The sequence below is a fragment of the Vidua macroura genome, chromosome 2 (assembly GCF_024509145.1).
Source record: "Vidua macroura isolate BioBank_ID:100142 chromosome 2, ASM2450914v1, whole genome shotgun sequence".
Taxonomy (NCBI): Eukaryota; Metazoa; Chordata; class Aves; order Passeriformes; family Viduidae; genus Vidua; species Vidua macroura.
The window spans coordinates 39,137,440-39,161,656 of NC_071572.1; the positions used below are offsets into that span (position 1 = coordinate 39,137,440).

The 24,217-nt window shown below is 40.4% G+C and overlaps 1 protein-coding gene across 2 annotated transcripts in view; it reads right to left on the minus strand.

The window, feature by feature from the left end:
- Positions 1 to 22,159, minus strand: part of PCCA (propionyl-CoA carboxylase subunit alpha) — a 272,572-nt gene extending 250,413 nt beyond the window's left edge. For both annotated transcript variants that reach the window (XR_008441592.1, XM_054004588.1), the window contains exons 1-4: positions 22,098 to 22,159; positions 14,302 to 14,379; positions 11,188 to 11,235; positions 11,031 to 11,099 (exon numbers count right to left, since the gene is read on the minus strand). Coding sequence is in view for 1 of the 2 variants with exons in the window: in XM_054004588.1 (XP_053860563.1) it covers positions 11,031 to 11,099; positions 11,188 to 11,235; positions 14,302 to 14,379; positions 22,098 to 22,151 (249 nt within the window). In the remaining variant the exon portion in view is untranslated. The remainder of the gene's footprint in view (positions 1 to 11,030; positions 11,100 to 11,187; positions 11,236 to 14,301; positions 14,380 to 22,097) is intronic.
- Positions 22,160 to 24,217: the final 2,058 nt, after the last annotated feature.

The window sequence follows — 24,217 nt, forward strand, 5'->3', positions numbered from 1 at the left end:
TACCGGAGATAAGCAATTTTAAAAAATATCCTCCAAGTAAAAAAAAATAAATAACTAAATAAACACCACAGGTCACAATTCCATAATAAGCTTTTAAATTATCTGTGAAGAGGCTTCCTTTTCTCATCAAGTATGATGCAATAAATGGTCAAATAGATAGCATCTTTCTTTCACATTGCATAACCAAGGACTATTGATTAATCATGTATTTGCCCATTTGTCAACATACTAGAAAAAAGTTTAGTCTGTTCTGCTTTGCATGCTCTTCTCCCACCATGTGAGCTTTTTAAAAAAAACAGTGAACAAAACTGAACAACAATTACAGTGGGATGTGCAAGAGACAGGACCTCTCAGAGCTGATCAATTTTTTCAATCACATAGTAGTTTACCTAAGTTGCCTACCTCACAAATTCAGCTTCTACACAAAAACTTCCTCCCATCCCTTCCCATCCTTCAATATATAGTCAACACCACCAGAGCTTTAGTTTCCTTAATTAAGCCCCTGCCTCTCCAGGAAACTTACCCCTGCCTTCATTTGCTCTATACATTTGAACTCTGCCCAAGTTCCTCTGCTTGGAGAAGACTATATTGAGTATAAACAAGCTCTCCTGAGCCACTTTGACTTCCAAAATAGCCTTTCATGACAGCTAAGGAAAGCAAATCCTTAGCTTGGGAAAAAAAATAGTTGCACTTCTGACATACATGGTTGCTATTTGGCTGTTTGTCTGTCTCCTCTTGGAAACTTAAACCTACCATTAGGTTTACATTTCACAGTAGTCCCAGGTTTCACATCCCTGATTACCTCTTCCCTCTTTGTTAGAGGTCCAGCACAACACCTCCTCTAGTTAACTCAATCACTTGTGTCAAGAAATCATTCTCCACACATTCAAGAAGACTCCTCGGTTGTTTTCACTGTCCCACATGTGTACTAGTGTCTTGAAATGATGACATTTCCTCCAGTTTTCTAGAGCTGATTTTATCTGCTTCTTATTCATGATCAGGTCTACAGCATCCAACACCACCTGGCCTATGGCAGGAATTGCAGCCTGCCCTGAAGTTCTCTATCCTCCACTTTACTCAAATTTGTCTCACACAAATTTGTTAGCTCTGCAGTTTCTCTGGAAAGTGCCCGTCAGTCTGTCCTTCTTGATCCTGCAAGTCAGCTCATCTCCCTGCAGCTCCTCCCCCTACAGTTCAGTGCCTGAACCAGAGCACAATTCACATTTATAAGGACCCCTAGCTCCTACTCTCACTCTCAGAGGGAAGCACCAGGCAGTTTTTACAGCCCAGGTCATGAAAGACCACAGCCCTACTCCTTCCACAAACTTTAATACCAGCTTATGGCTGCTGGAGAGATTTCTGATTAATACATGTTCAGTTACTCAAAGATGCTTTTCTTCTACTCTTACAACATGGTACAATAGGAATTAATGAGGTCAGGGGAAAACTTTTGCAGGAAGTATCGTAAGATACCAAACCCCAATATTTGACTCGTGTTACTTTCAAAGCATCCTTTAGAAAAATTGTGTTGATACCATCCAAGAACCAACAAATATCTATTTAAAAAGTTTTAAGAAAGAAATCACATTATACAAACAAGCACTAAGCTGCCCTGGCTTCTTGTTAAATGCATAGAATACCAGTTTGATGCAGGCCCCCACACAAATAAAATCACAAGAGATCAGCCTAGGAGATACACTTCCGGGACAGGGATGCTCCTTTGCTACAAAAAGCAGATAAGGGAGAGGATACGCTGTCACAAATTTGTCAACAGCTAAAAACAATTAAAAACAACACATTAAAAACAATTTCACTTTCAGAACTGTCAGCAGCCTATTTTACAAGGCCAGTAACATTACAGGTCAACAGGTGAGCTGACATTAAACACCAGCTACAAAGGAACTGTGAGAATTCATGCAATGTTATAAATCAAATTAAAGTCCAGGAATGAAAATTGAAGCACTGCCCAATTGGCACAACAAGACAGAAGCAGAAACCAGAAGGTACTGTATCTAAACAGAACACATGCATTTCTATAAATCCAAGTCACACTCAGTACACCTATTAGCTTGCACCAACTAATCAAACACTGATTACCATTCTTCCTATATAATAAGCAAGATACATGAAGGGTTGGGGGGGTGATTGGTTCCAAAGAGCTATCAAAGGATGCTAGCTGCTGCCTACAGACAACTCAGCAGTAATAAGTAAAACAGTATCTCATAGTTATCCTTTATATAGTGTTTCCTTGATGAAAGTAAACAAGTGATAGATGCTTTTTGTGAACAAGGTAAAATAATATAACCTAAAACCACAACACCCATAAAAGGACATATGCATCTATACCTTATACCTCACAACTTGTGTCTTCATTTCCTGTCTCCCATCTTGAGTTTTTCAATCTTTCAATCTTTCAGATACCTCATATGCAATTCAGTTCCTTGTTTAACACTCTTCCCTAGAAAAATGGTACCAGGACCTCATCTGTGGAATCCCAGACTCCACAACTGCCTGGCAACTGTTTGTTGAGCAATAAAGCTAAGAACCAAGGAAAGTATCTGGTTTTAAATACAATGCTTCTTACTAGGATCTGTTAAGATGGCTCTGCTCACCAATCCAGCTCTTCACATAGTGTGAAGCTGCATCTCTGATACAGAATTTCTTCCCTGCTCTTTTCCCCACATCCTCCACTATTAGGATGTCTGATGGCATTAACTCAAGACACTATATCTCAAGACACTGCCTCTCAAAAGGTTAACCAGATATTTATTCTCCTTGTCCCCAACCATGTGTCCTGATGCCATCAGCTCTAGTATTCATTAACCTATGCAAAAAGCCACATCAGCTTGCTGATCCACATTTCTTTTCTTTCCCCCACTGGTCTCATACAGATAAGCAGCTTGGATCCATTTAACAAAAGGCTACGCATGTAGGCAGGTACACAAAACACAAGAAGGAAGAGAAGTACTCTTAGGAGAGAAAGGAAGAGAACTACTCTTAGTAGACAGAAAATTACTTTTACAATTTATGTAAGACTGTGCTAAGTACGTGTGAACATTATTCATAGAAAACCTGCCTTAAGTCCCTCTCTGTCTAGAGCTCATCCAAATACTAAAAAGAAATCCAGTCCAGGGCCTGTTCACCAGTATTTACACCCACACAGACAAGAAACTACAGATAGTATTACCAAATAGCATTGTTCACTTACAGTACCTGAAAACAGATCATCTTTGAATAACTACAACCACAGCTGATAGCAAATAGCACAACTGGGACAATATGAACCACAGGAGGAATGAATCTGCACAATGAAGTAGCTGCTGCTGAGGACATGGGTGACAGATGAAGTCAGGAAAAAGACAGGACACTCAAAGCCTCAAAAGAGGAATCCAAGGGACCTTATGTTCTGTATCCAAGGAGGTGAGGCAGCAGGAAACCATGCTGCTGCAGCTCCTCTCTTACAGAGGAAGATGGTATAACTATCTTCTTTTGATCACATTGACAATGTTCAATTGCATTAAAATTACTACACACAGTACTTTCCACCACTGCCGGAAAGGTCTAGAGATCAGCACAAAGCAAACAGGCTATAATAGATGTACACCAACTTGGTTTCTTGGGGAAACCCAATACAATAAGGACAGCAAGTTTGAGCCAGAATTATGGCAGCAGGAGACATTGATCAGAACTGCTGATGGCAGTGCCCTCAGCACACACCTGTGGCTTCAGAGGAAGGAACTGCCTGCTGTGTGCCACTGCTGCCCAAGAGCGGCAAATCTCTAGAACAGGTGAAGCTTAATGACTTCAGCTCTGCTCAGCCTAAAGCTTAAGACCTGATTACAGAGATGCCTGTACATCTCTCCAAACCCCATAGCTCTGGGTACAGCATCAGAGCCCTGCAGACAGCCAAGGCAATAAAAGTCACTTTACTGACCTACTGCAACTCAGTTTGTTTCTATAAATGGCTACAGCATCTGTCACACATTCCAATGACATATTTTAATATAAAAAGGTCAGTAGAAAAAAGTTGTAACTAACTTGATCAAGGTGTCTGGTGTGTTCGGAGCACAGAAACAACACAGCACAAGATTAGAGAAGTGCTAGAGCACCAGGAAGGCAGTCCCAGGCAAGCAATTAGAGTGACTTCAGTACACATCAGTACTCAAGCTCAAATCAGGACTGGGTTGTGGTTTTTTTCTAAGTAAATCTCTCAGTCACCCCTACTTAAAACACATTTGTCTCTAACACTCAGCTGTCTCAAAGCACATGAACCAGATACCTGCTGGGCACAGGAAACCACCACAAGTAGACACCAAACCCTCAGCACCAGACTAGAATGAAGCACACAGATACTGAAAGGCAGAAAGGAAGAACACTATGTCTTCAGCATGAACCATTTCACTCCACAGATACTCTCCTGCTACTCCCCACTACCTACTGATGTAGACAGTCATAGCACCACAGAACAACCACTTGACTCTCCACAGCACTGAGGACCTGCACCTTTAAGCTGCAATTAACTTTGCTGACTGGGCTCCCACATTTTCCTCTCCAAAGGGTAGTTCAGTACTTCTGACAACAGTCACTTTCTCTAAATGAGCTTTGTGACAGATTATTTTTAATCCATTTGATCCTTCAAATAAATCAGCTTGGTAATTAAATAATCATCCCCAAAAGGTCAAAAGATCTGGTACCAATTGCTTCTTTACAACATATGCTTTCCACTTCCAAGGCAATGTCCCCAATTGGGCTGCAGTGTGATGCTTAAAAGCATCCTGTTCTACATCCTTCCTCTGCTTCTTAGTGGTAGAGTTTCAACAAGAATCCAACAAAATTGACATTTCAATTTATTTCAGCTTAACCATCAAGCAATGCAACAGGAGTCTGACTTGTTTCAGAGGTCATATATGCATTTCATATCATCTTATCACTGATTAAAACACACTAAAAACTGAAACTTTAGGATTCTAGAGCTCTGATGAGCCCCTCCACCTTTTAAAATTGCAGATCAAGCTTGCATTTTTCACTATAGCCAATGAAAACTTAATTACTTCCTCCAGCAACCCACTCAGTTTCAAAGCAATGATCAACTTTTTAAAAAAATGCAAGTTACTGGCAAGCAAGCTACAATTCTGAACAAAAGCACACTCCTTCCACAGAGCTATTTCCCTTCATGGCATTCTCACCACCTGCGTTTCTCATGCTTCACAAAACTGTCCAGGAGTTCACTCAATAAAGCATAGGGACAGGATAGTAACATCATCTCCATCCCCCCTCGTGAAGAGATGAACAACATGCTGTCTTGCTTTTGAAACAAAAGGCAAATACATTGAAGGAAGAGCAGAACAGTGACTGTTATGGCCCACTCCTGTTCTGCACACTTTGCAAACACCACTACTTAGGAAGAGTGAATTTCTCCAGACAGTACATGGAGGCAGAGTCCACTCTGTACACTCTGGACAACAGCCCAAGAATCACATATTTCAAAATGGCATTAAAATATTAGTTTCATTTTCATATAGGTACTCAAAACAGATCTCTCCGAGTTTTCTGAGTACAAATCCTGAAATGCCACTGGGAGACAATAAGCTGTCAAAATGACTGAATTTCTAGTTTTGTAGCAGATGATGGAAGAAAGCTTTGCACATTTTAAAAGACAAAACAAAAAAAAAGTAAATGAGAGTTTGGACAAATGTTAAAATGTCTAAGCTAGTTACAAGTAAATAAAACTCCTCAGTTTTAGATAAACTTTGACTTTTCAAACTAATTTTTTTTACATTAAAACTTAAATGCCAAATTGCCCTCCAATACTTATTTTTTGCCAGCTAGATTTCTGAAGAAAAAAAAATGACAGCATCCCATTAAGCTATAATGAAGTCTTCAGCAAAAGTCTAAGTTTACATTGTTTCAGGAAAGAAATTCATCTTTCTCACTCAAATTCATTCAGCTCAGTAAAGACATGGTATAGAAACTTCTAACCCTTACCAACTTTGCAGTTTCCCTAAACCAGGTTTTTCCTCAACCTCCTTCTGAAATACTGTCTCAGACTCCAAGCTTAAAAAAAAAAAACAGGAAAGGAATATAGATTTTCCATTTCTACTTAATTTATTTTTTCTATTTTCTGTCACTCAAAAGACTACACTTTCTGGAGAACAGCTCAATTCTGTGCAATTACTTTTGCATCATTAAAAGCATTTGCATTATTTTTCATTTTATATTATGCGGCAGAACAAGATTTAGAACAGGCAGTTTAATATAACACCTGAAGTCTTAAGTGACTGATAGGAAAAACCTTATATGAAAGAAGTCTAAGTCATTGCCCACTACTCTGATAAGTTTTAGTAGTTTACATTACTTTCCCATGGGATTTTTTCAGTCATTTATAGTTCATTGCTTCATATGGCTATAGAATCCCTGCTGTGTTAAAAAATGCCAAGTAAAATTATATCTCATTCACTGCTTTATGCTATACCTTCTTTTGTTCAGATCCAATTAGTGAAAGCTTGTTCTTCATTTATCATACTTTTAGCTGATTATGTTAGGCATTACAATAGATCTCTAGCTTTCCTTGACAATGTTTGCACCATCAGTGTTACATTTATGGTTGAGGAGGCTCTTTCATCTTAACCCTCTATTCCAATCAGTTCAGGGAGAAAAGTACATATGACTACTCTTGTTCAGAAGAAACTTCTTAGCTTGTTTTCTCATATCAAAAATAATTCTGCCAGATGTTTTAATTAAAAAAAAAAAATCTGAATTTAATGGTTCTTCCCCACTTTAGCCATTCAAGTCTAAAGAATCAGTGTTTTGAAAGCTGAACACTGAAATTAAAAAAACCAACAAAACTCAGCATTTTGAACAGTATACAACTTCTTTCTCTGCTTTCCCCAAAATAACAGAAGCAATCAAAGAGTATTAGCCACTATTTTCAAGAACCTGAAAGCATCCATTATGATCTATTTTATTCAGTACCACATGAGCAACTGTAATGCTTTATGGGGGTCTCAGCAGCCTTTTTGTCAGGCTGTTTTTCCCTCCAGTTCACAGACTCCCGCCTAATTCAATCCCATGTAACACCATTTCCAGCTATCTGTAAATTTGCATTAACACAGAAGCATCCAAAAGTCTCTCAAGTCACCCATCTCCTTTTAAGTTTTGTTAACATTCTCCTCCCTATCGCCATAACAATTTTCACCTGTAAAAATCTTTCAGATCTTAAGTAATCTTTAAAATTAAGAGCACAAAATAGTATATTTTGTTCTTTGTATTTTCCCTCTTCAGATAAGCTTTATTTGGTTCTTACCAGGTTGTTCCATTTTTGCCACATACCCAGTTTATAACAGTCCTCTCTGCTGCTTCCTCCTCGTAACAGGAAAGTTTAAATTCCTTGCAATGAAAATTCCTTTGTGCTCTTATAGTCTAGTTACTAGTTTTATCTATTAATGTTAAGTATGTCCAGATTGATATTGCTTTAACAGCATACTCGAGACATTTGTCATGGTGCTCCACAGAAACTACGTATGAAGAACAAGGAAAAGCTGTTTCATGGAAAGCTTATATGCATTTTGTCTAATCCCACCACCACTATTCAGCACTGTAAATTCCACAAGATTTTCAGTAATCAGAAAACAAAAAAAAAAAAAAAAAAAGTTGAATATTCAACCAAAAGAAATCTAAAATAAAGAAATAAAGCTCTAGGACAAGATAACTCACTTGGAAATCTTGCAGTACTTTTATTCAAAGAGCATTATTTTAAGACTGTGAATACAATTCCTATACAAACATTAGCGAAAATGCCTGCTTGAATCAGTTATGCATATCACTAGATAAGGAATAAATTAGAAGCTATCACTGAAGAGCCTGAATTGCTAAATACCTTGTGATACCTGTTTTCTTTCTCACCTTAAATATTTAGTGAGCACACTGAAGGAACTTTGCTTCTGTTCAATTTCAATTGTGTTTTCAAACAGTATGACAAAACCAGAGAGTCGGTAACAGACTGACTGGACTGCCCTCCTTTTACAGTTATATTGGTTACAGTTAATTCATATTAAGAGTATCAGGGTACCTGCTTTTCAGTAAGTAGCTATACAGATGACAAGTAATGTAATAAGGGGTTCTAACTACTTCTCAAAGGTTACTCCTAGTTCTAAGCATAAATTTTATCTACTGTAGTTCCAACCCACTTCCAAACACGTAAATAAATTATTTTTGTAAGATATCCCTACCTACTTTGGTTACTTAAAACCAGGTCCCACTATTTCCAGTAAAGACAAAGAGTGTTGGGATGGGCACCTAGTTCAACTGCATGTCTTTACAGCTATTTCTGTCATTTGTTCAATGACCATCATGATCAGGGTAGCTGCCTAACATTGCTTTTGCAATATAAGTCATGAAGGAGTGACATATCCTGTCAAGCACAAAATCAAAAGAACACTAGTAACTCTCTTGCAGCATCCCATCACCACGCAAACACATTTTTCCTAGCTCCACGAGGACAGAGGTTCCTTTGGCAGGTTGCATCAGCTCCTGAGTATGAGTTCAGCACATTTGACATTTTGCTATGACTGGTACAACCAAGAAGGATGCTGCTGATGAAACATTGGACAGAATTATGGATAACTATCGTTGGTGACTTTATTGTAAGTTTCAGAAGAGTCAAAGAATTTGGCCTGTGGGCTCATCTATCAAGGTCATCCAAAATGGCAATCACACATCACTGCAATGGGCCAGGTCATTCCCATTATGAATAACTAGAAGTACCCAAGTCATTAAAACAGACATCATTAAGTAAACTATTTCCCAGTGCAAGCACACAGGGTAGTGACTGAAGGATCTATGATAGACATAAACAACATGTATAATCAGACCCAAAAAACTAGCTTAGACTTCATACCACTACCTTGAGTACACAGAATAGTTTTTCAAGTAGCCTTCCTCTCATTTTCCTTTAAATATCTGGAGCTTCTTCAATGCACACAGCTAATGCTTAACTTCATAGAGATAAGCTTGGTCAGTCTTTAGGTAAGGCTCCAAAGAGCTAAGCAGACACTACATCACCCTTACAGCATTTGTTAGAGCCTCATCTCTTGTCCACAAACTCAAAATGGCAGCATCCCCTCTAACACACTTAATGTTATCTTTATGAATTACCATGAGTATATAAATGCATTTCTGAGATACCAGCTTGGATTTTCTTTCTCTTGGGAGCTATTACAAATTAAAGACTCTATTTGTATTTTAAAGCTAAGACAGCACTGTAGATCAAAGCAGCATAGACATATTTTCAATTTCCTTTTTGTAATGCACTATTTGTACACCCTTCCCCCTAAGGTCATGAGTTGTACTTTTTCATGCCATTCTTACTCTCTTATTATGTTCTTCAATCTTGGTTTTTACTTATTGCTTTCAGATCTTGTCACAGTCTCCAGTTCATAGCAGAATCCACATAACAGACACACTGGAGAGAAGACCAATTCATATTCTCAAGTCTATTATGGACTGGTGAAAGAACATGTGGGGTTTTTTTAAACAGCTTTTTAAGTCTATTTTCAGGATGAATTCATGCCAGTGAAAAGGCTATGCAGTGCTGCTAAACAGTGAATCCATTTATCCTAACAGCAGATACTATACACATAAGATGGAATTCAAGTACCCATCAGCATGCTTCAGTTTTACGAGAGGAATCACAGATCATACAGAATAGTTTGTATTCATATTCACATAACCCTTGACTTCCAAAAGAATTAGAATTTATCATGATGTCTGACATCCACCCATTAAGAATTCATTTCACAGCCCATTGAGCACCCACAAGCTACTACATTACCAGTTATGGCTACCAGTTGAAATCCAGACCAAGCTTTCCATTCACCTCAAAGAAAGAAATACTTGGCATAAAAATCCATCAGTAGATCATTTCAGAAAGTTCCACTTCAATCCCTTGCTCGATCTACAGCCTATTCATATGAGCTGAGCTGGTCATGTAGTAATAGAACCACAAAGGGACTCAGACAAAAGCTATGTCAAAGTCCAAAACTCCCAACAGTTCCCACCTTTCATTTAACCTTAAAAACTAAGCTCTAACTACTTTCAGATTCCATGAACCATGTCTGTTTTTCTAACATTGAGTAACTCACCATTTATTTTCACAAGTCCTGTCCTACATAAAATACAATTTTTTCTGGTAGCTTGTCTGAGTGACTTCTTATTAAATCATAATACAGGGGTTTAACTCCCTTCCAGATTTCAACAAACTTTCCTGGGACATGGAGGTACCCCAGGTCATTTCTCCTGTAGCAGTTCTTGCAGGCAAGGAATAATAGTGTTCTCTCTAGTCAGAAAGAATATGCAAGTATGCCTACACTTGCTGTTACACCACACAATAAATTATCCTGTTATTGTTGTCATGAATGATAATGAAGAGACTACAAAACCTGAAAATGGGCAATTCTGGTACCTTACTTGTCTAAAAAGCCATTTTACCACCTTCCTGCTATGCTGCTTAATATTGAAGGCACATCTATATCCTCATCAAATGGAACAGCTCCATTAAGCCTGTTTAGCATACCTGGTAGAAGGGGACATTTCTATGGAAAGTAGGAAGTAATGAAAAAGATTTACCAGACACAGGAAAAATTTATACTAAGCTCTATACCTTCTTCTAGGATTCACTCTTCATTGCCTTTTTGTGCATTTTAGCAAAACAAAATTTAGGTTTCACTGCTACTCTCACACTTGTTGCCCACATCTACCTATGTGCACATGTATCTAGCTTAACCCACACAAAGAGGAAGGTAGCATTCACTATGAACACAGAAGGGTTCACAGAAAAAACATGCTAAATACTTGTCCAATCCTTCCTCTACCTTGCTAGCTCCATTCACTTCAAGCACATAGAGGAAAAGGACACATACAAAGATTTTCAGAATTGCCAGCATGACTACAACAACCAGCAAGACTGCATAACAGCTGCAAGTCTTGCTGAATTACTAAAACCTCATTTGCCACTTGAATTAAGTAGTACTCACAGCACTGGCGTCGACATCACTGTGTATGGCAACTGTTTTAATCCCCATCTTCTTGCATGTTTTGATGACCTACCACATAAGAAGTGACAATTACCAATATTTAAATACCAGTAGTTTTAGAATTAAATATCAAAAAATTAAAATGTTACATACTTACTCGGCATGCAATCTCTCCTCTGTTGGCAATAAGGAGTTTTTCAAAAGTCTGAAGGGAAAAGAACAATAAGAGTCTTGAGAGACAAACAGAATACAAGTTTTTCTCCCTCCAGAAACATGCATTCTTTTCTCTTCCATTTCCATTAAAGCCATGGTTAATCTATGAGTTTATAATTCTGAGATCTACTTTATTAAAAGAGTTCTCCTGACTTAAATGATGACCTAGCACACACACAGGTCCAGAAGAAAAAGGCTTTGACTATTTACACCAACATTCCTTGGATCGCCTTGCCAGCTAGAGCCCTATAGCAGCTCTAGAAGTCACTCAAGTCCAGGGAAGAGGTGCAGTAGGTTTTATGTTGCCTGGAAGCAGCACAGATACATGCTGGTATTATACAGGTACAGTAGTCACTGCTAATAATCCGTATGGATGACATGGAACACAATACTCATCAATTACGGGAGCCCTTTAAAAGGCATTCCAAACATAAGGAAGAGAGGCTGCACCATGCCTAGGTCATGGAGGATAAAAGACCAACAGTTTGACCCTGAACAGGTATACCTGCTGAGTTGTACCAGCCTTGCCCCTTCTCCTACCTGAGCCTCACCTGAGGAACCTGGCAAAATGCTGCACAGCCATGAGGACATTGTTACACACTTAATACTAAGTAGCATCTGCAATGCAACAGAATAGCAAATCACACTTAAGACTCCCTGAAATTCACCGTCACCTTCCACACTGGAATGCACTAATGCTGCAAATGTACCTTCAACACTTCTAAATCACGCCTGTAAGAAGGGATAACAAGCTGTTGGAAGTCAAAAAGCCTTACACTCTTTCCCATTAAGAAAAGAGTGGCAGAGCAGCACAGTTGCTCAACATAATAATCTCATTGCTGGGAGTGAGGGTTATTGCTGTCATGGGCCTTGCTACTAAACACACAGGTGCACTTTGGAACTGCCCCTGCTCGGTTATAAATACAGACTGCCACTGAAAGGGACCGTTCTGAATGACACACTTACCCCACTGCTTTCCACACCCCAGATCACAGGGATGCAGCTCCAGGACATACCACAAGTTTAAAACAGTAATTGAACAGTCCTACTCTGCCTCCCATGCTCCAAATGAAAAGCTTAGGATAGGGAGCCAGCAGGACTGTCTCCTTCAGGGCAGTCTGCAGTCATACCACATCAAGTTTATCAAACAATACCCAAAGACATTTGACAGCTATTCTTCCTCCACTTCACCAAACAGCTTCTTTTCATATGGACTAGGGGAAGAGAAGGTATTGCACAACAACTAAACAGTTTACTAGCCTCACATTCATTAGCTAATTTGAGGAGAGGAAGACGGGTGCCAGAGGAGAGGAAGGAACACTGAAAAATGCCAACAGGACCTGCTGTGACAGACTAGAACATATTATTTGCTCTACACTCCAGAGAAACTCAAGGTACCCTTGACCAAATTTACTTTTTCTAAGTCAGGACTGAGCTGGCATCACATGACCAGCTTAAAAATACTACCATGTGATAACACCATGTGGAAATTAAGTGATAAGAAACCCATCCAGGTGAGAGCTGCAGCAAGCTTTTACAGTAAATTCAGCCAGATTTGCTGAATACCACTGCCCAGTGCACAGGCACACCTGACTCAGAGATCTTAAAAAAAGCTCAGAGGTACAAATACTTTAAGAACACCACAGGAGGTAGCAACTTTTTTGAAGAGTTTTTAGCTGGTGATCTGGTCTGAAAAGGTTATCAACATAATCATACAAACTGTTCCTGAGTCTGAATTTCAGCATCGTAGGTACTTAAAGATTTTTAGGCATATAGACTTGAAGGGGAAATTTTAAAAATACTCTGAAATACCTGGTACTGAAAAGCATCATGACTCAAGTTCACCATCAACCTGGTTCTTGGTACATAAAAGCTGTTTTATTAATCAGCTGTGGTTGCAGTGCAAGACAAGACTTTCAATATCAAGATAAGAATATTTGACATTAATTTTAATTTTTAATTTTTTAATTCTAGTCTCTATCTAAAGATACAGATTAGACTCAAGTCCAGCACAACCAAAAAAAAAAAGTCATACTGCTTCAGAGTAACGTCTTTTTTATATCATTTCCACTAATTGGCTGAAGAGGTGTCACATGAAAGTCTTCTCATTACAAAGACAGTTTAAGTGCTTTTCTAGTTTGTTTTCTTCACTGCCCCTTCTGCTGTCTGTAGTAGTCACTGATTGAAATGACAGCTCCTACTTGAGAGAAGCCAAATACCCAACTATATGGCCTAAATATAATTATGTATTTAGAAAAGCAAGGGGATCTTAATTAAGCAAGAACCTTAAGAAAAAGAAAGTTTCTGAAAAAAAACTGTAAAGCTACAGTTCTAGGTACACACTGGTTTTCCCCATTTCCTAATATTGTTTCACTTCTAGTTAATTGCTTCTACACTGGTGTCCTGAATTGTTGGCATCCTTGCCCTTGAATATTACAGTACCTTCAGTCACATTATTTTTCCAAGTGTGTTACTTCAGAGGCCATGCCAAGACAATCTTCCACAAGGAAAGTTTTTCTTGGCTCATGGCTGTAAATTGAGATTGCTACTGCACAATCCCCAAGATGAGGATTTGGTATTCTCTGCAGGCCTTAAAGGGCCACCTTTTTCCAAGGTCTGAAGTTCTCACCCCCGTGCCAGGTCACCTAACAATCATGCTGCCACTGTTACATAGTTTTGTTTCAACAAAGAGCTTTTGGCTAGTCTAGCTCCCGAATGTTTTAACAGGCCCATTACCACCCACACCATGAAAAACATTAACAGTTGTTTCATAATTATAACATGTTCAGGTTGGTATGTAGCTTTCCCAAGCTCGCAATCACTTATTAAGCCTTTTGGGATACACTCAAAGTAGTATTCCAATCTTGCTTGACATGTGTCCTGCAAAAGCAACTTCCTTTTTGGTTCAGAAAGAAAAACAAGCTATTAAACTGGTGATAGTGATGGGTTATACCAAGAGAACTACCACTGCTAGTAGCAGCACAAAGATGAAGGCAGCTTAAAAACCCAAATGTCAGTATTACAGTAAGATGTCAAAAAGAAAACATGTACTACTTACCTTTTCATTTGGATCATACACAGACGAATAGAGTTTATGTGAAGTTATAAGGCACCATCTTGAATACAGTGTTTCCCACTACAGAAGAAACAGGGAGTTAAGCCTGTTACAATATGCTATTAAAAACATTTCATACACTGACATCTTGACAAAACTTCCATAGCCTTTTATTCCCTCACCAAGTGGAATAAAGCTCATAGGGAACTGCCCCTCTCCAAGCAAAGACCCACAAAGAATAACCAGAAAAAATTCAGAAGCTCTAGATATGAGGTCATTAGCTTAAGCATAACTTTTTTTATAACATACTCTCTACTATACCATCTTCTTTCCTTCTTGTTCTAAGAAATACCTACAAGAAACTCTCAAAAGAGCATGCATGCATATGTCTGTACACAGTGGTGATGGGGAGAGGCCTTCACTGCTGAGGAACTGTTGGGTATACAGCAGGCAGTCGACTGGGCCCATACAGAAGGGAGAAGTAGAGCAGACTTTAGATGCTCTCAGTCTTCCCTATCTCAGGCTCCTGACAGCAGTCTGAGGAAAAGAGGTCTTTTTCCCTTAGACTTCTGCTCTGAACCAACTTCTACATAGACAATTTTTGCACAACACAGGAAAAAGCAGTATACACATGCTATTTCAAAGAAAATACAATAGATGATATCATAGATTTGTAACTGAATCAAAAAGGAGATTCAGATGGGTATTACTTAAGCAAGTCATTTCACAATGTAATGGCAGTTAGCCATAAACAAAAAATAATCATAAAGATAAAATGATACCACACCAAAGATGCATCAGTACAGACAGCTCTGGCAAAGTCACACTTAATCACCCACTTGGAAACAAAAAGACTATAAAAAGCCTTAATAATAGACATTGTCTAGTAGGAAACACAAAACAGCAGTGACAGGAACTGCCAGAACTCAATCTGTCAATTCTGTCTTAAAGAATAGTTTTCAAAAGTTGCAGAAATCTGAGGAAGTAGTAGAAAGTAAAGGCTGTCCTGTGAACAGACTGGGGGAAAAAGATATGGACAAATATGGACTACACTAGAAAAAAGATAAAAAAATAAGGAAGCATATGTTCACATAAAGAGCTTAATTAGAGAATTCAGTTTCACCTTCCACAAGAGTAGTGAACTTAAGACAGCTCAAAAATTGATAAATTTTTAAGTGTAGTGTAAGCTCATTGATTTTGAAGTAACAGTGGCTGTCAGTAACTGGAATGTGAACACTCCCTATACAGCCCTCTAGCCTGATTAAGTTTGAAAATACGTCTCATGTTGCATCACAGGAAGCAGAAACCAGCCCAGGATTGAGAAGGCCATCACATTTGTAAATGCAGTTGATCTTTAATGTCATAAAGGAAAAACAATATATTTCAACACAAGTAAAGAAAGCCTTAGAGCCATACCATCTCTTGCCAGCTCCAACCAAGCTTTGTGAGAAGAAAGCTACTATAGTTACACAAATTGTTTAGTTGCCAGTCATTAGTGGCAGACATGGCATACACTATTCCCAGATAATCCCCCTATGCTTAATTCTTCTGAACAATTCACATATGTTTAATTTTTCTGAAATTAAAAAAAGGTTAGTGGAAAGCAATCACTCCACCTTGTTTCATGAAGTTGTTTCCCATTCAGTTTTGTTTGTTTTGGTGGGGGGTTTTGATTCTTTTATTTCTTTCACTTCATTCCCCAAAGATAAAATCCAAACCAACCTGAAACACAAATCATTTCACATGCCAGAATCAAATCCACTAGAGGTTTCTTTAGTTTTTGGGGTTTTTTTTGGGTTTTTTTTTTTTGTTTTGGTTTTTTTCTTTTTTTTTGCAGGAGTATATTATTATTCATCTGAGGGTGTAACAGTACAATCTGTTTCAGGCATTAAAGAGATGGAGCAAAGGACAGAATTCTGCAAGCTGCAATCACACCTGCCAGCTGGTCAGTATCCCAAGTTTACAGCACACTTGTTACACTTTCAGTGACTGTACTGTGATCTAGATATTGTCAGAGGGCAGAGGAAGGATACCTAGAGAGGCAGCAGAGTACAGTCTCCTGCCCCAGAATACACATGGTTAAGCAGATTGAGTCCTCCTCCTCAGAAACACTATTAACAGAAGTGCTTGAGAGACCACAAATAGTCTAAAGAAGGTCATACAGGACACACACAAAAACTCTCCACCAAGTTAATATTATTCACTGGAGAAAGTGCTTGTTAAGGGTCAGTAGGGCTAATCTAAATACTTGCAGTTAGCAGGGAAAAGGCAACAACCAGGTAAGGAAGAAAAAGTTTCTGAACTTTCTTGTAAATGCCTTTGATACAATACTAGTTTTGGATGCCTATGAGAAGCCAGAAGAGCTATGCCCAGGAGACTGGGAAGAAAGGCTATGATGGGGAAAATTAGCTAGCATTAAGCTGTAGAATACTAGTCATCTTGGGGAAAAAAAAAAAAAAAAAAAAAAAAAAAGCCCTGTTAAAACATTTTATGCAGAAAGAATAAAATTACCAAGCAACTAAAACTTTAAATCACACTCAGCTCTGGCTTTACACCACAGAATTGGACAGATTCCATATAAAAATCTTGTAATAGCCTAACCTAACTATGTACCTATGTTTAAAAATTTAACTGCCTCCTCTCATACACACAAGCAAATCACTGAGAAAGCCAGGTTTAGCCCTGAATTGAGTACTTGTGGGGTAATTTCCTAAAACAAATCAAGCATACTGCTCAACTCAGATGTGAAATCTCAACTCTAGTTCACAGCTTTTAAAAGAAGAGTTTCTATATGTATCTATACCAATATACACTAATGTTTAAGAGCTTGCATCTACTTAAGAAAAATCTCTTTAGAGGTCTGCTTCTAGCCGCTATGAGCAATTGAATAATTACTTAAAAATAAACAAGCATTTTGTAAATAATGCACATCTAAGGCCACAAAGGCATGTTACTAAATTGCCATCTCCAGCCCTACAGCTATGCAGGTATCATCATCAACCCCTAGGCTCCCAAGCTCCTGCCATAGGTAGTTTCCTTAAGAGGTACATCAAACCCCTAAAGGCCTCTCAAACCAGCAACCCAGCAAAGCCAATCTAACTCTCAAGCTACACTCTTAATCAGCTGCCTCCCCCAAACCACACATGCCCTAGCTATTATACCTTACACAGAACCTTCTAAGAATATAGCCCAGAGAGCTCAGCTTGACCTGAAGACTTCTTGTACCTTGTAAAACTAGGAGAGGGCAGTAGAGTCATCTGGTATAACTGACTTTTGTCAAGATTTGTTACTTCCATTTGATAAAGCTTTCAACTCTTGAAAGCCCAAGAATGCAGGCTATTCATTTATGAGAACTCAATTCCAGACTTCTACATTTGGCTTAGAGTTTCCCATGTCTAGCAAATTTTTTGAAAACATATAGCATCAGTGGTATATTTTGGAAAAGCATCCTGCTTTGTCTATTATTAATTGCAAAATAGTCAAACTGATCTACAACAGCTGTAACAGTTATAAAATAACTTCATATAAAAAAAAAATCAAACTACAGAGTACCTTGTAGTGTGGCCACTGCACATTGTCACTTTGAGACCTCACAGACAAACTGCCTCCCCTTGGGCACCCAACCCTAGGAAACCTCCTGAGGTGTTTTAAGGACACAGCATACAAGAGCAAAACAGAAAATTATTATTTAGATATGACTTATATGTGTGTTTTTAAGGGTTTACATGCCCTCATAGAGGAAGGAAATCTCCCTGCCATGCTGGTCAGCTTGTAAAATAACTTATTGATACTGAGCTTTACAGGCAGGAAAAAGGTCTCAGTGTTGAAACAGATGCAGAGTTCCAGATTTCTGGCAGAAAAAGCATCATATATCAATATTTGCTGTAAGAAGTCTAGTATGGGAAGGAATGTGTATTTTAGCATTACTAGAAAATACAGTAAGAAATACCCAATAGTAACAGCCAGACTAGCACTTTTCACTAGACAAATTCTACCTCTCCTAAGATTTCTGCCCCTACACTTTCAGAGACTTGGATGCAAGATACCATAAGAATAACCCCTTTATCTTTGTGGTGTATCTAGTATTAGCCATCACTATTCCTCAGCAGTTATAAAACTAACTAAAATTATGATTTCTTTTTTCATGTTTTGATTCCCAAACCCTTATTTCAACTCATTTGACAACGTAATTTCCTGTGTGTAGAACTCTACTGATGGAGTAGGTATAAAGCACATAGGAAGAGACACCTTCACATGACTGCAATACTTTTAATCTGTAAGGCTGAAAACATCACTTCATAATACAGTATTATATAAATCTCATAAACAGGAAGGGAAACATAACACTTCTACATTTCTTTTCTCTAAGGAAGCACTTTCCCTTCCTTCAGAGTGCTGAACAGCCAAGCCCCTGTAACTGTAAGCAGATTCTCCTGAAGCCATCTGCAAACACAACTGTGTACAAGGTTCTGTAATGCACACTGCACTTCACAGTCCCTTCACTCTGACCAGACTGACAAACACCCACGATCCTAAGAACAGGAAATCTTTCATATTTGCCAACATAGCATACAAACTACAAACAAGGAAACCCTAATCCACCTAAGGCTATTTTTTAAAGCTCAATCATTCCCATATCGAGGTAGCTTCTCCTCTGTGCCAGTCCCTAAAGCCTGTATAGTGAAACAGGCATGGGAATACAACCAGCTGAGCAGCTACTCACAAGGAGTGGGAAAAGCATATTCTCAGCCAGATTTCAGTTCGGCTTATCCAAGATATCCATGCAGTAGTGCTGGCACAAGTTGGAGGGAGGCAAGAGCAGCCTGTGATCAAGACCTAGCAGCTGCAGAAAGTTGGAATAGCTTCTAATGGCAGCAGCCTTAAGAGGTCCAGTAAGGCTGGCTGGCACTTATGAAACAGATCACAGTACTGTAACAATCTATGCCAGCTGGGGACAGACAAAATAAATTAAAACACAAAGAGTGTTTCAGAACAAGAGTGACATTTTTTACCCAACATAGACTTTAATGGACTTTCAATTTTTTTTTCTTTCAAAACTTTTTGTTGTACTTTTTGTCCACAGTACACCTTCCCTACAAATTCCAAAAAGCTACTCCTGGAACCAGAAATCTCTACCTGAATTACACTTTAAGAGTTCCTGCCAATACTAAAATCCATAGTTTACATTCATCTCCACAAACTGAATCATTTGAACTCTCTTCCCTAGTGGCAAATGATATCCAACCTTGCCATCCCATCAGCCTGATACTTCTGCACTTATGAACAAGGGCAAAAATATTTCCCTGGAATAACAGCATGCTAAAAATAACATCAGAGAAGAGAGCAAGGAGCTCCCACCATACAGATAACTTCCATGACTTAAAAACGTTGGGTGCATGGATGGCAGAGAAACTTTCCATACATTTAATTCAATTAGTAGAAAACTTACCTACACTGATAAAATCTATATCAGCAGTTTAATTTTGAAGTCATGATGTACAATATTTATCACTTCATTTCACATTATTTTAAACAGTCCAGCAACTCTCTCAAAAGAGCTTCAAGACTGAAATATCAAAAGCCTTGCCTCACCCTCATTCTCTGATTTACAACCTTCTTCCAACATGAGGTTTTCTCACAGCTCCAGAAGTGCAAAGCACTCAAAATTAAATTTTGGTTATATTCTAAGCAGAACCCATTCTGCATAAAACCTAAACAGAAGTGATAGGCTACATTAGAAACAGAGGGAAAAGTCAAATCCCCAGCTCAGTGTTTCTGCACCTTTCTCAGGTCCTTTATTGATTCCCACATGAAAGCAGCACAAGAAGTTAAGGACATCTCAGTAGCTACTAGCCCTTGCAAAAATTGTTGGAGTTCCAAGCATAGTCAAGTTTGAAGATGTCAATTTATTATTTGTCTATGTTAGCAAAACATAAAAGAATGTATGAAAGCAATTTCCATGCAAATTCATTTTATTAGAAGTTTCCCAATATATTGTTGTCTTGATGGTGACCTTCAGGGCTAGAAATCACTTCAGTGATATAACTCATGAGTGCTATTAAGTAGCTATAAAAAGATTGTTTTACAGAGGTCCCACTAATACAACATTTTCAATACTGCATGCACTGGTGCTGTCAGACAAGACACTTGAGATGCCAGAGAGAAGGAAACAAAGTAGGCCTTTTACAGTCTCCAAAGGACTGACATCAAGCTTAGAACTACTTAGCAGGAAGAGCAGAAGCCTTCCTCATCTATACACAGACCTTCATGGCTATCAAAAACAAAGATGTCAAATAGGATGGGGCCCCCTGTTAATGTGAAGTCATCTCCAGTTAAACAACTTCAGTTTTCAAAAAGCTTCTCTTACAAACACCTTCACAAGAAAACAGGTTTACTATATATATATACTTCCTAAGGAAAGATACTTAGGTAAAACACATGCCCTTTTCCTCTTTAATCCCTTTTCGTAATTCCCTGCCCACAGAAACCACCTCTTTTACATGATTCCTAGGAACAGGTGAGGAGTTCCTTAAAGTATTGATATGAGGCAACATTTCTAGAGAGAAGCTCATCCCACACCCTCAGGGGTGCACTGGGCAAAACATTTTCTGTAATAATTCATTGCACTCTTCTCCACTGGAACACCACACAAATTTTCCTTTTCAGGAAAACAATAAAAAACTGTAAATTCTTTCTACAGTAAACAATTAGAAGTACCTTGCACTACTTTTCCCATAAAGAAACTACCTTCAGCGTCATTCAACTGTTCCACAACAAAATGTGCAAATCCTGTTTGCTCTTATATAAAATAGTATCTTTCTCTTAATATAATCTGTAGAAGCAACAGAGATGAAAACACAGCAGGTGCCTCAGGAAAGTTAATCTACAGCCTATGGAATAAGGTTCTCTAGATAATTTCAGGTCTTCATCAAAAACATTGCTATGGTTCTGCAATGAGTTTATTGCCTTTCCACGAAAAGTAAGAAAAAGAGAAAATCACAGTGAAGCTTTAAGTAACAGCTGAAAGCACTATAAGTATCTGGGGTAAAGGGGGAGGTGGGGGGAATGGGAGGGGAAGAGAACGCCTTTCTCTGCTAGCTAGCATTTTACAACTAAAAATAGCAAAAAAAACTACCCGCTACCCCAGAGTTTTCATAAGCTTGTGTTTAGCAGAGGGAAAGGGCAGAAGGAAACTGACATCACAGAACCTCAGAATCAATAGGTCAAAAAACACCACTGAGATCATCGAGTCAAACCTATGACCAAACACCATCACATCAACTACACCACGGCACTAAGTGACACGTCCAGTCTTTCAGTGAACGCCGCCGGGGACGCCGACTCCACCATCCTGAAGTACCACATAACTCGGCTCATCAGCAGAAAATTAATTTAAAAAAAAAAAAATCACGGTCTCCCGGCAACACGCCGACGGGATACACCGAGGAAGGGCCTCTTGGACGCTGGGAGCCCGCAGGCACAGAAGCGAGGAGCCAGGTTTCGCAGCCCCCCGCTCCCGGCCGCCACTCGCCGACCACCCCCAGCCGCACGGCCGCTCCCGGCGCCCACCCGGGGCCGCGGCCCGGCACACACAGAGCTCCCGGAAGCCGCTCGCCCAGCCGGGGGTCCCCGCCGGTCACGCGGGGAACCTCCTCGGGGGAGACGCCACCAGCTCCCGCCCTTCCGCACACAGAACAGCCCCCTCCCGGCGACTCCGTCCCCGGGGAGCCTCCACCACCCGCAGCTCGGTGCCCCCAGGCTGCCGCCATTCTCGTGCCGGCCCCGAAGGCGACGCTCACCCCCGGCAGCCGCGCCCGCCGGCCGCCGCAGCGCAGGAGCGGAGCCACCGCCATGTCCGCGGCCGCCGCTGCCCGGCCGCCCTTTCACCCGCGCCGCCGGGGCCGGGCCGCGCGCAGCCAATCCCGGCGCGCGCCCGCCCGCCGGGGGCGGGGAGGGGCGCGAGGGGCCCGCCGCGCGCCGCACGTGCCCCTCGGGGTCGCGCTTGCGCGTGCCGCTCCGGGCGCGGCTGCGGCGGCTGCGCGCGCTCCCCCCCCGCGCTCGCGCTGCGTCCGCGAGCGCCCGGCGCGTGGGGCCGGCCGCGGCGGGACCGCGCCCCGTGAGCGCGCACGGAGCCACAAAACATCCCCAGCTGGAAGGGACCCGCGAGGGTCATCCGAGGCCAGCTGCTGACCCTGCACAGGACAGCCCCCGAGGCGCACCATGTGCCCGAGAGCATTGTCCAAACGCTTCTTGAACCCTGTCAGCCTGGCGCCGTGACCTCTGCCCAGGGGAGCCCGTTCCAGGGCCCAGCCACCCTCTGGGTGAAAAACCTTTTCCTAATATCCAGCCTAAACCTCCCCTGGCGCAGCTTCGTGCCGTTACCCTGAACATATGGGGCTGCCTACTCCTGTGCACCTGCCCTAAGAAGCACAAGCATGAAAGAGAGATGCTGATCATCCTCTGCTTCACATCACCTGCGGGAAGTACTTGCTGCTTGGCTTCCTAGCAAGCGAGAAACTCCGAGTCAGCTCCTTCTGAAATGACCTGTGCAGCTGGGTCTGGGTTCTCTGCTGCGGGTGTGCTGGATCTCAGCTGATGGGCACGACAGAGCAGTGCAGAGCCTCAAGTAAATTGTCATCCCAGGAAATGCTGTAAAGGTTTTACCATTATGAGAGTGCCTAAGAAGTATCACTGTTATCATCTCAGACCTCTGTTAAAATGCAACAGAGGCATAAACTGCCCACAGCACTGAAGAAAAGACAATCCAAGATACCCAAATGAGTGTTCACAAAGCATAGGAATAAGAGATTTTTTTTCCTTTAAATAGCATTATTTCTAAGATTTTTTCCCTACAATGGTGATGTGAGAGAGGAGGGTAGAGACCTGAACTTCCTCTTCATCCTTACGACAGTGGCAGATCAAGACTATATTTTCTGAGGCTGAAAGACAATTATTCTCAGTTAAGAAAAGGGAGTAGGTCATAGTTTGCAGTTCACCCAAGACATGCTTTACAACCACCTCCTGACAGGGTCAGAAGACAGCAAAAACAAAAATTACATCCATAAGGAAAATGTGTATGAGCAATACACACATTTAGATTAGGAATGACCCCCTCAGACTTTAGAACAGTCTAGGTCCTTGGGCAGGCAAGAAGGTGCTTCCCATACAGCCAGATGATTATGTAAGTGCAAGTTGTACCAGGTTATGTCACTGCCTCAATTCACACATCATTACATAACAACTCTTACATTTTCTACTTTTATAGTCCTCAGTAAATTCTCTCGGGCTATATATACTATATGTACAATCACATTCTGCATATTCCCATGCTGCAGGAGACACCAGAGGAGGGTAGAAGCTCCTGGGCAACTGGGTTCACCCAAACATAGATACTTTCATAGAACACTAGCTGCATGGCCCCCTCAGCAAAGCACAAGTCCCTGATTGCATTTATGCATAATATTGAAAATGTTGGCCTAGTTTTATTGTTTGGCATCACTTTTTAAACCTCTTGTGTCAGTATTTACATTCAAACTGAACGATATGAAAGTTGTGACCAAAAAAAAAAAAAAAAAAAAAAAAAAGAAAAGAAAAAAGAGAACACTAGTATCTGAAGGGAGAGTGTCAAGAGGATGAAGCTAGGATCTTCGCAGTGGTACTGGTCAATGAGATGAGAGGCAAAAGGAGAAGCTGAAACACAGAAAGTTCCACCTGAACGTGAGGAAGACTTTCTTTACTGTGAGGGTGACCGAAGAGAATCCCCAGAGAGGTTGCAGAATCTCCTTCCCTGGAGTTACTCAAAAGCCATCTGGAATCAATCCTGAATAGCATCCTGTAGGGGTCCCTGCCTTAGCAAGGAGTTTGGACTAGAAGACATCCAGTGGTCCCTTCTAACCTTAACCATTCTATGAGCTCCGCT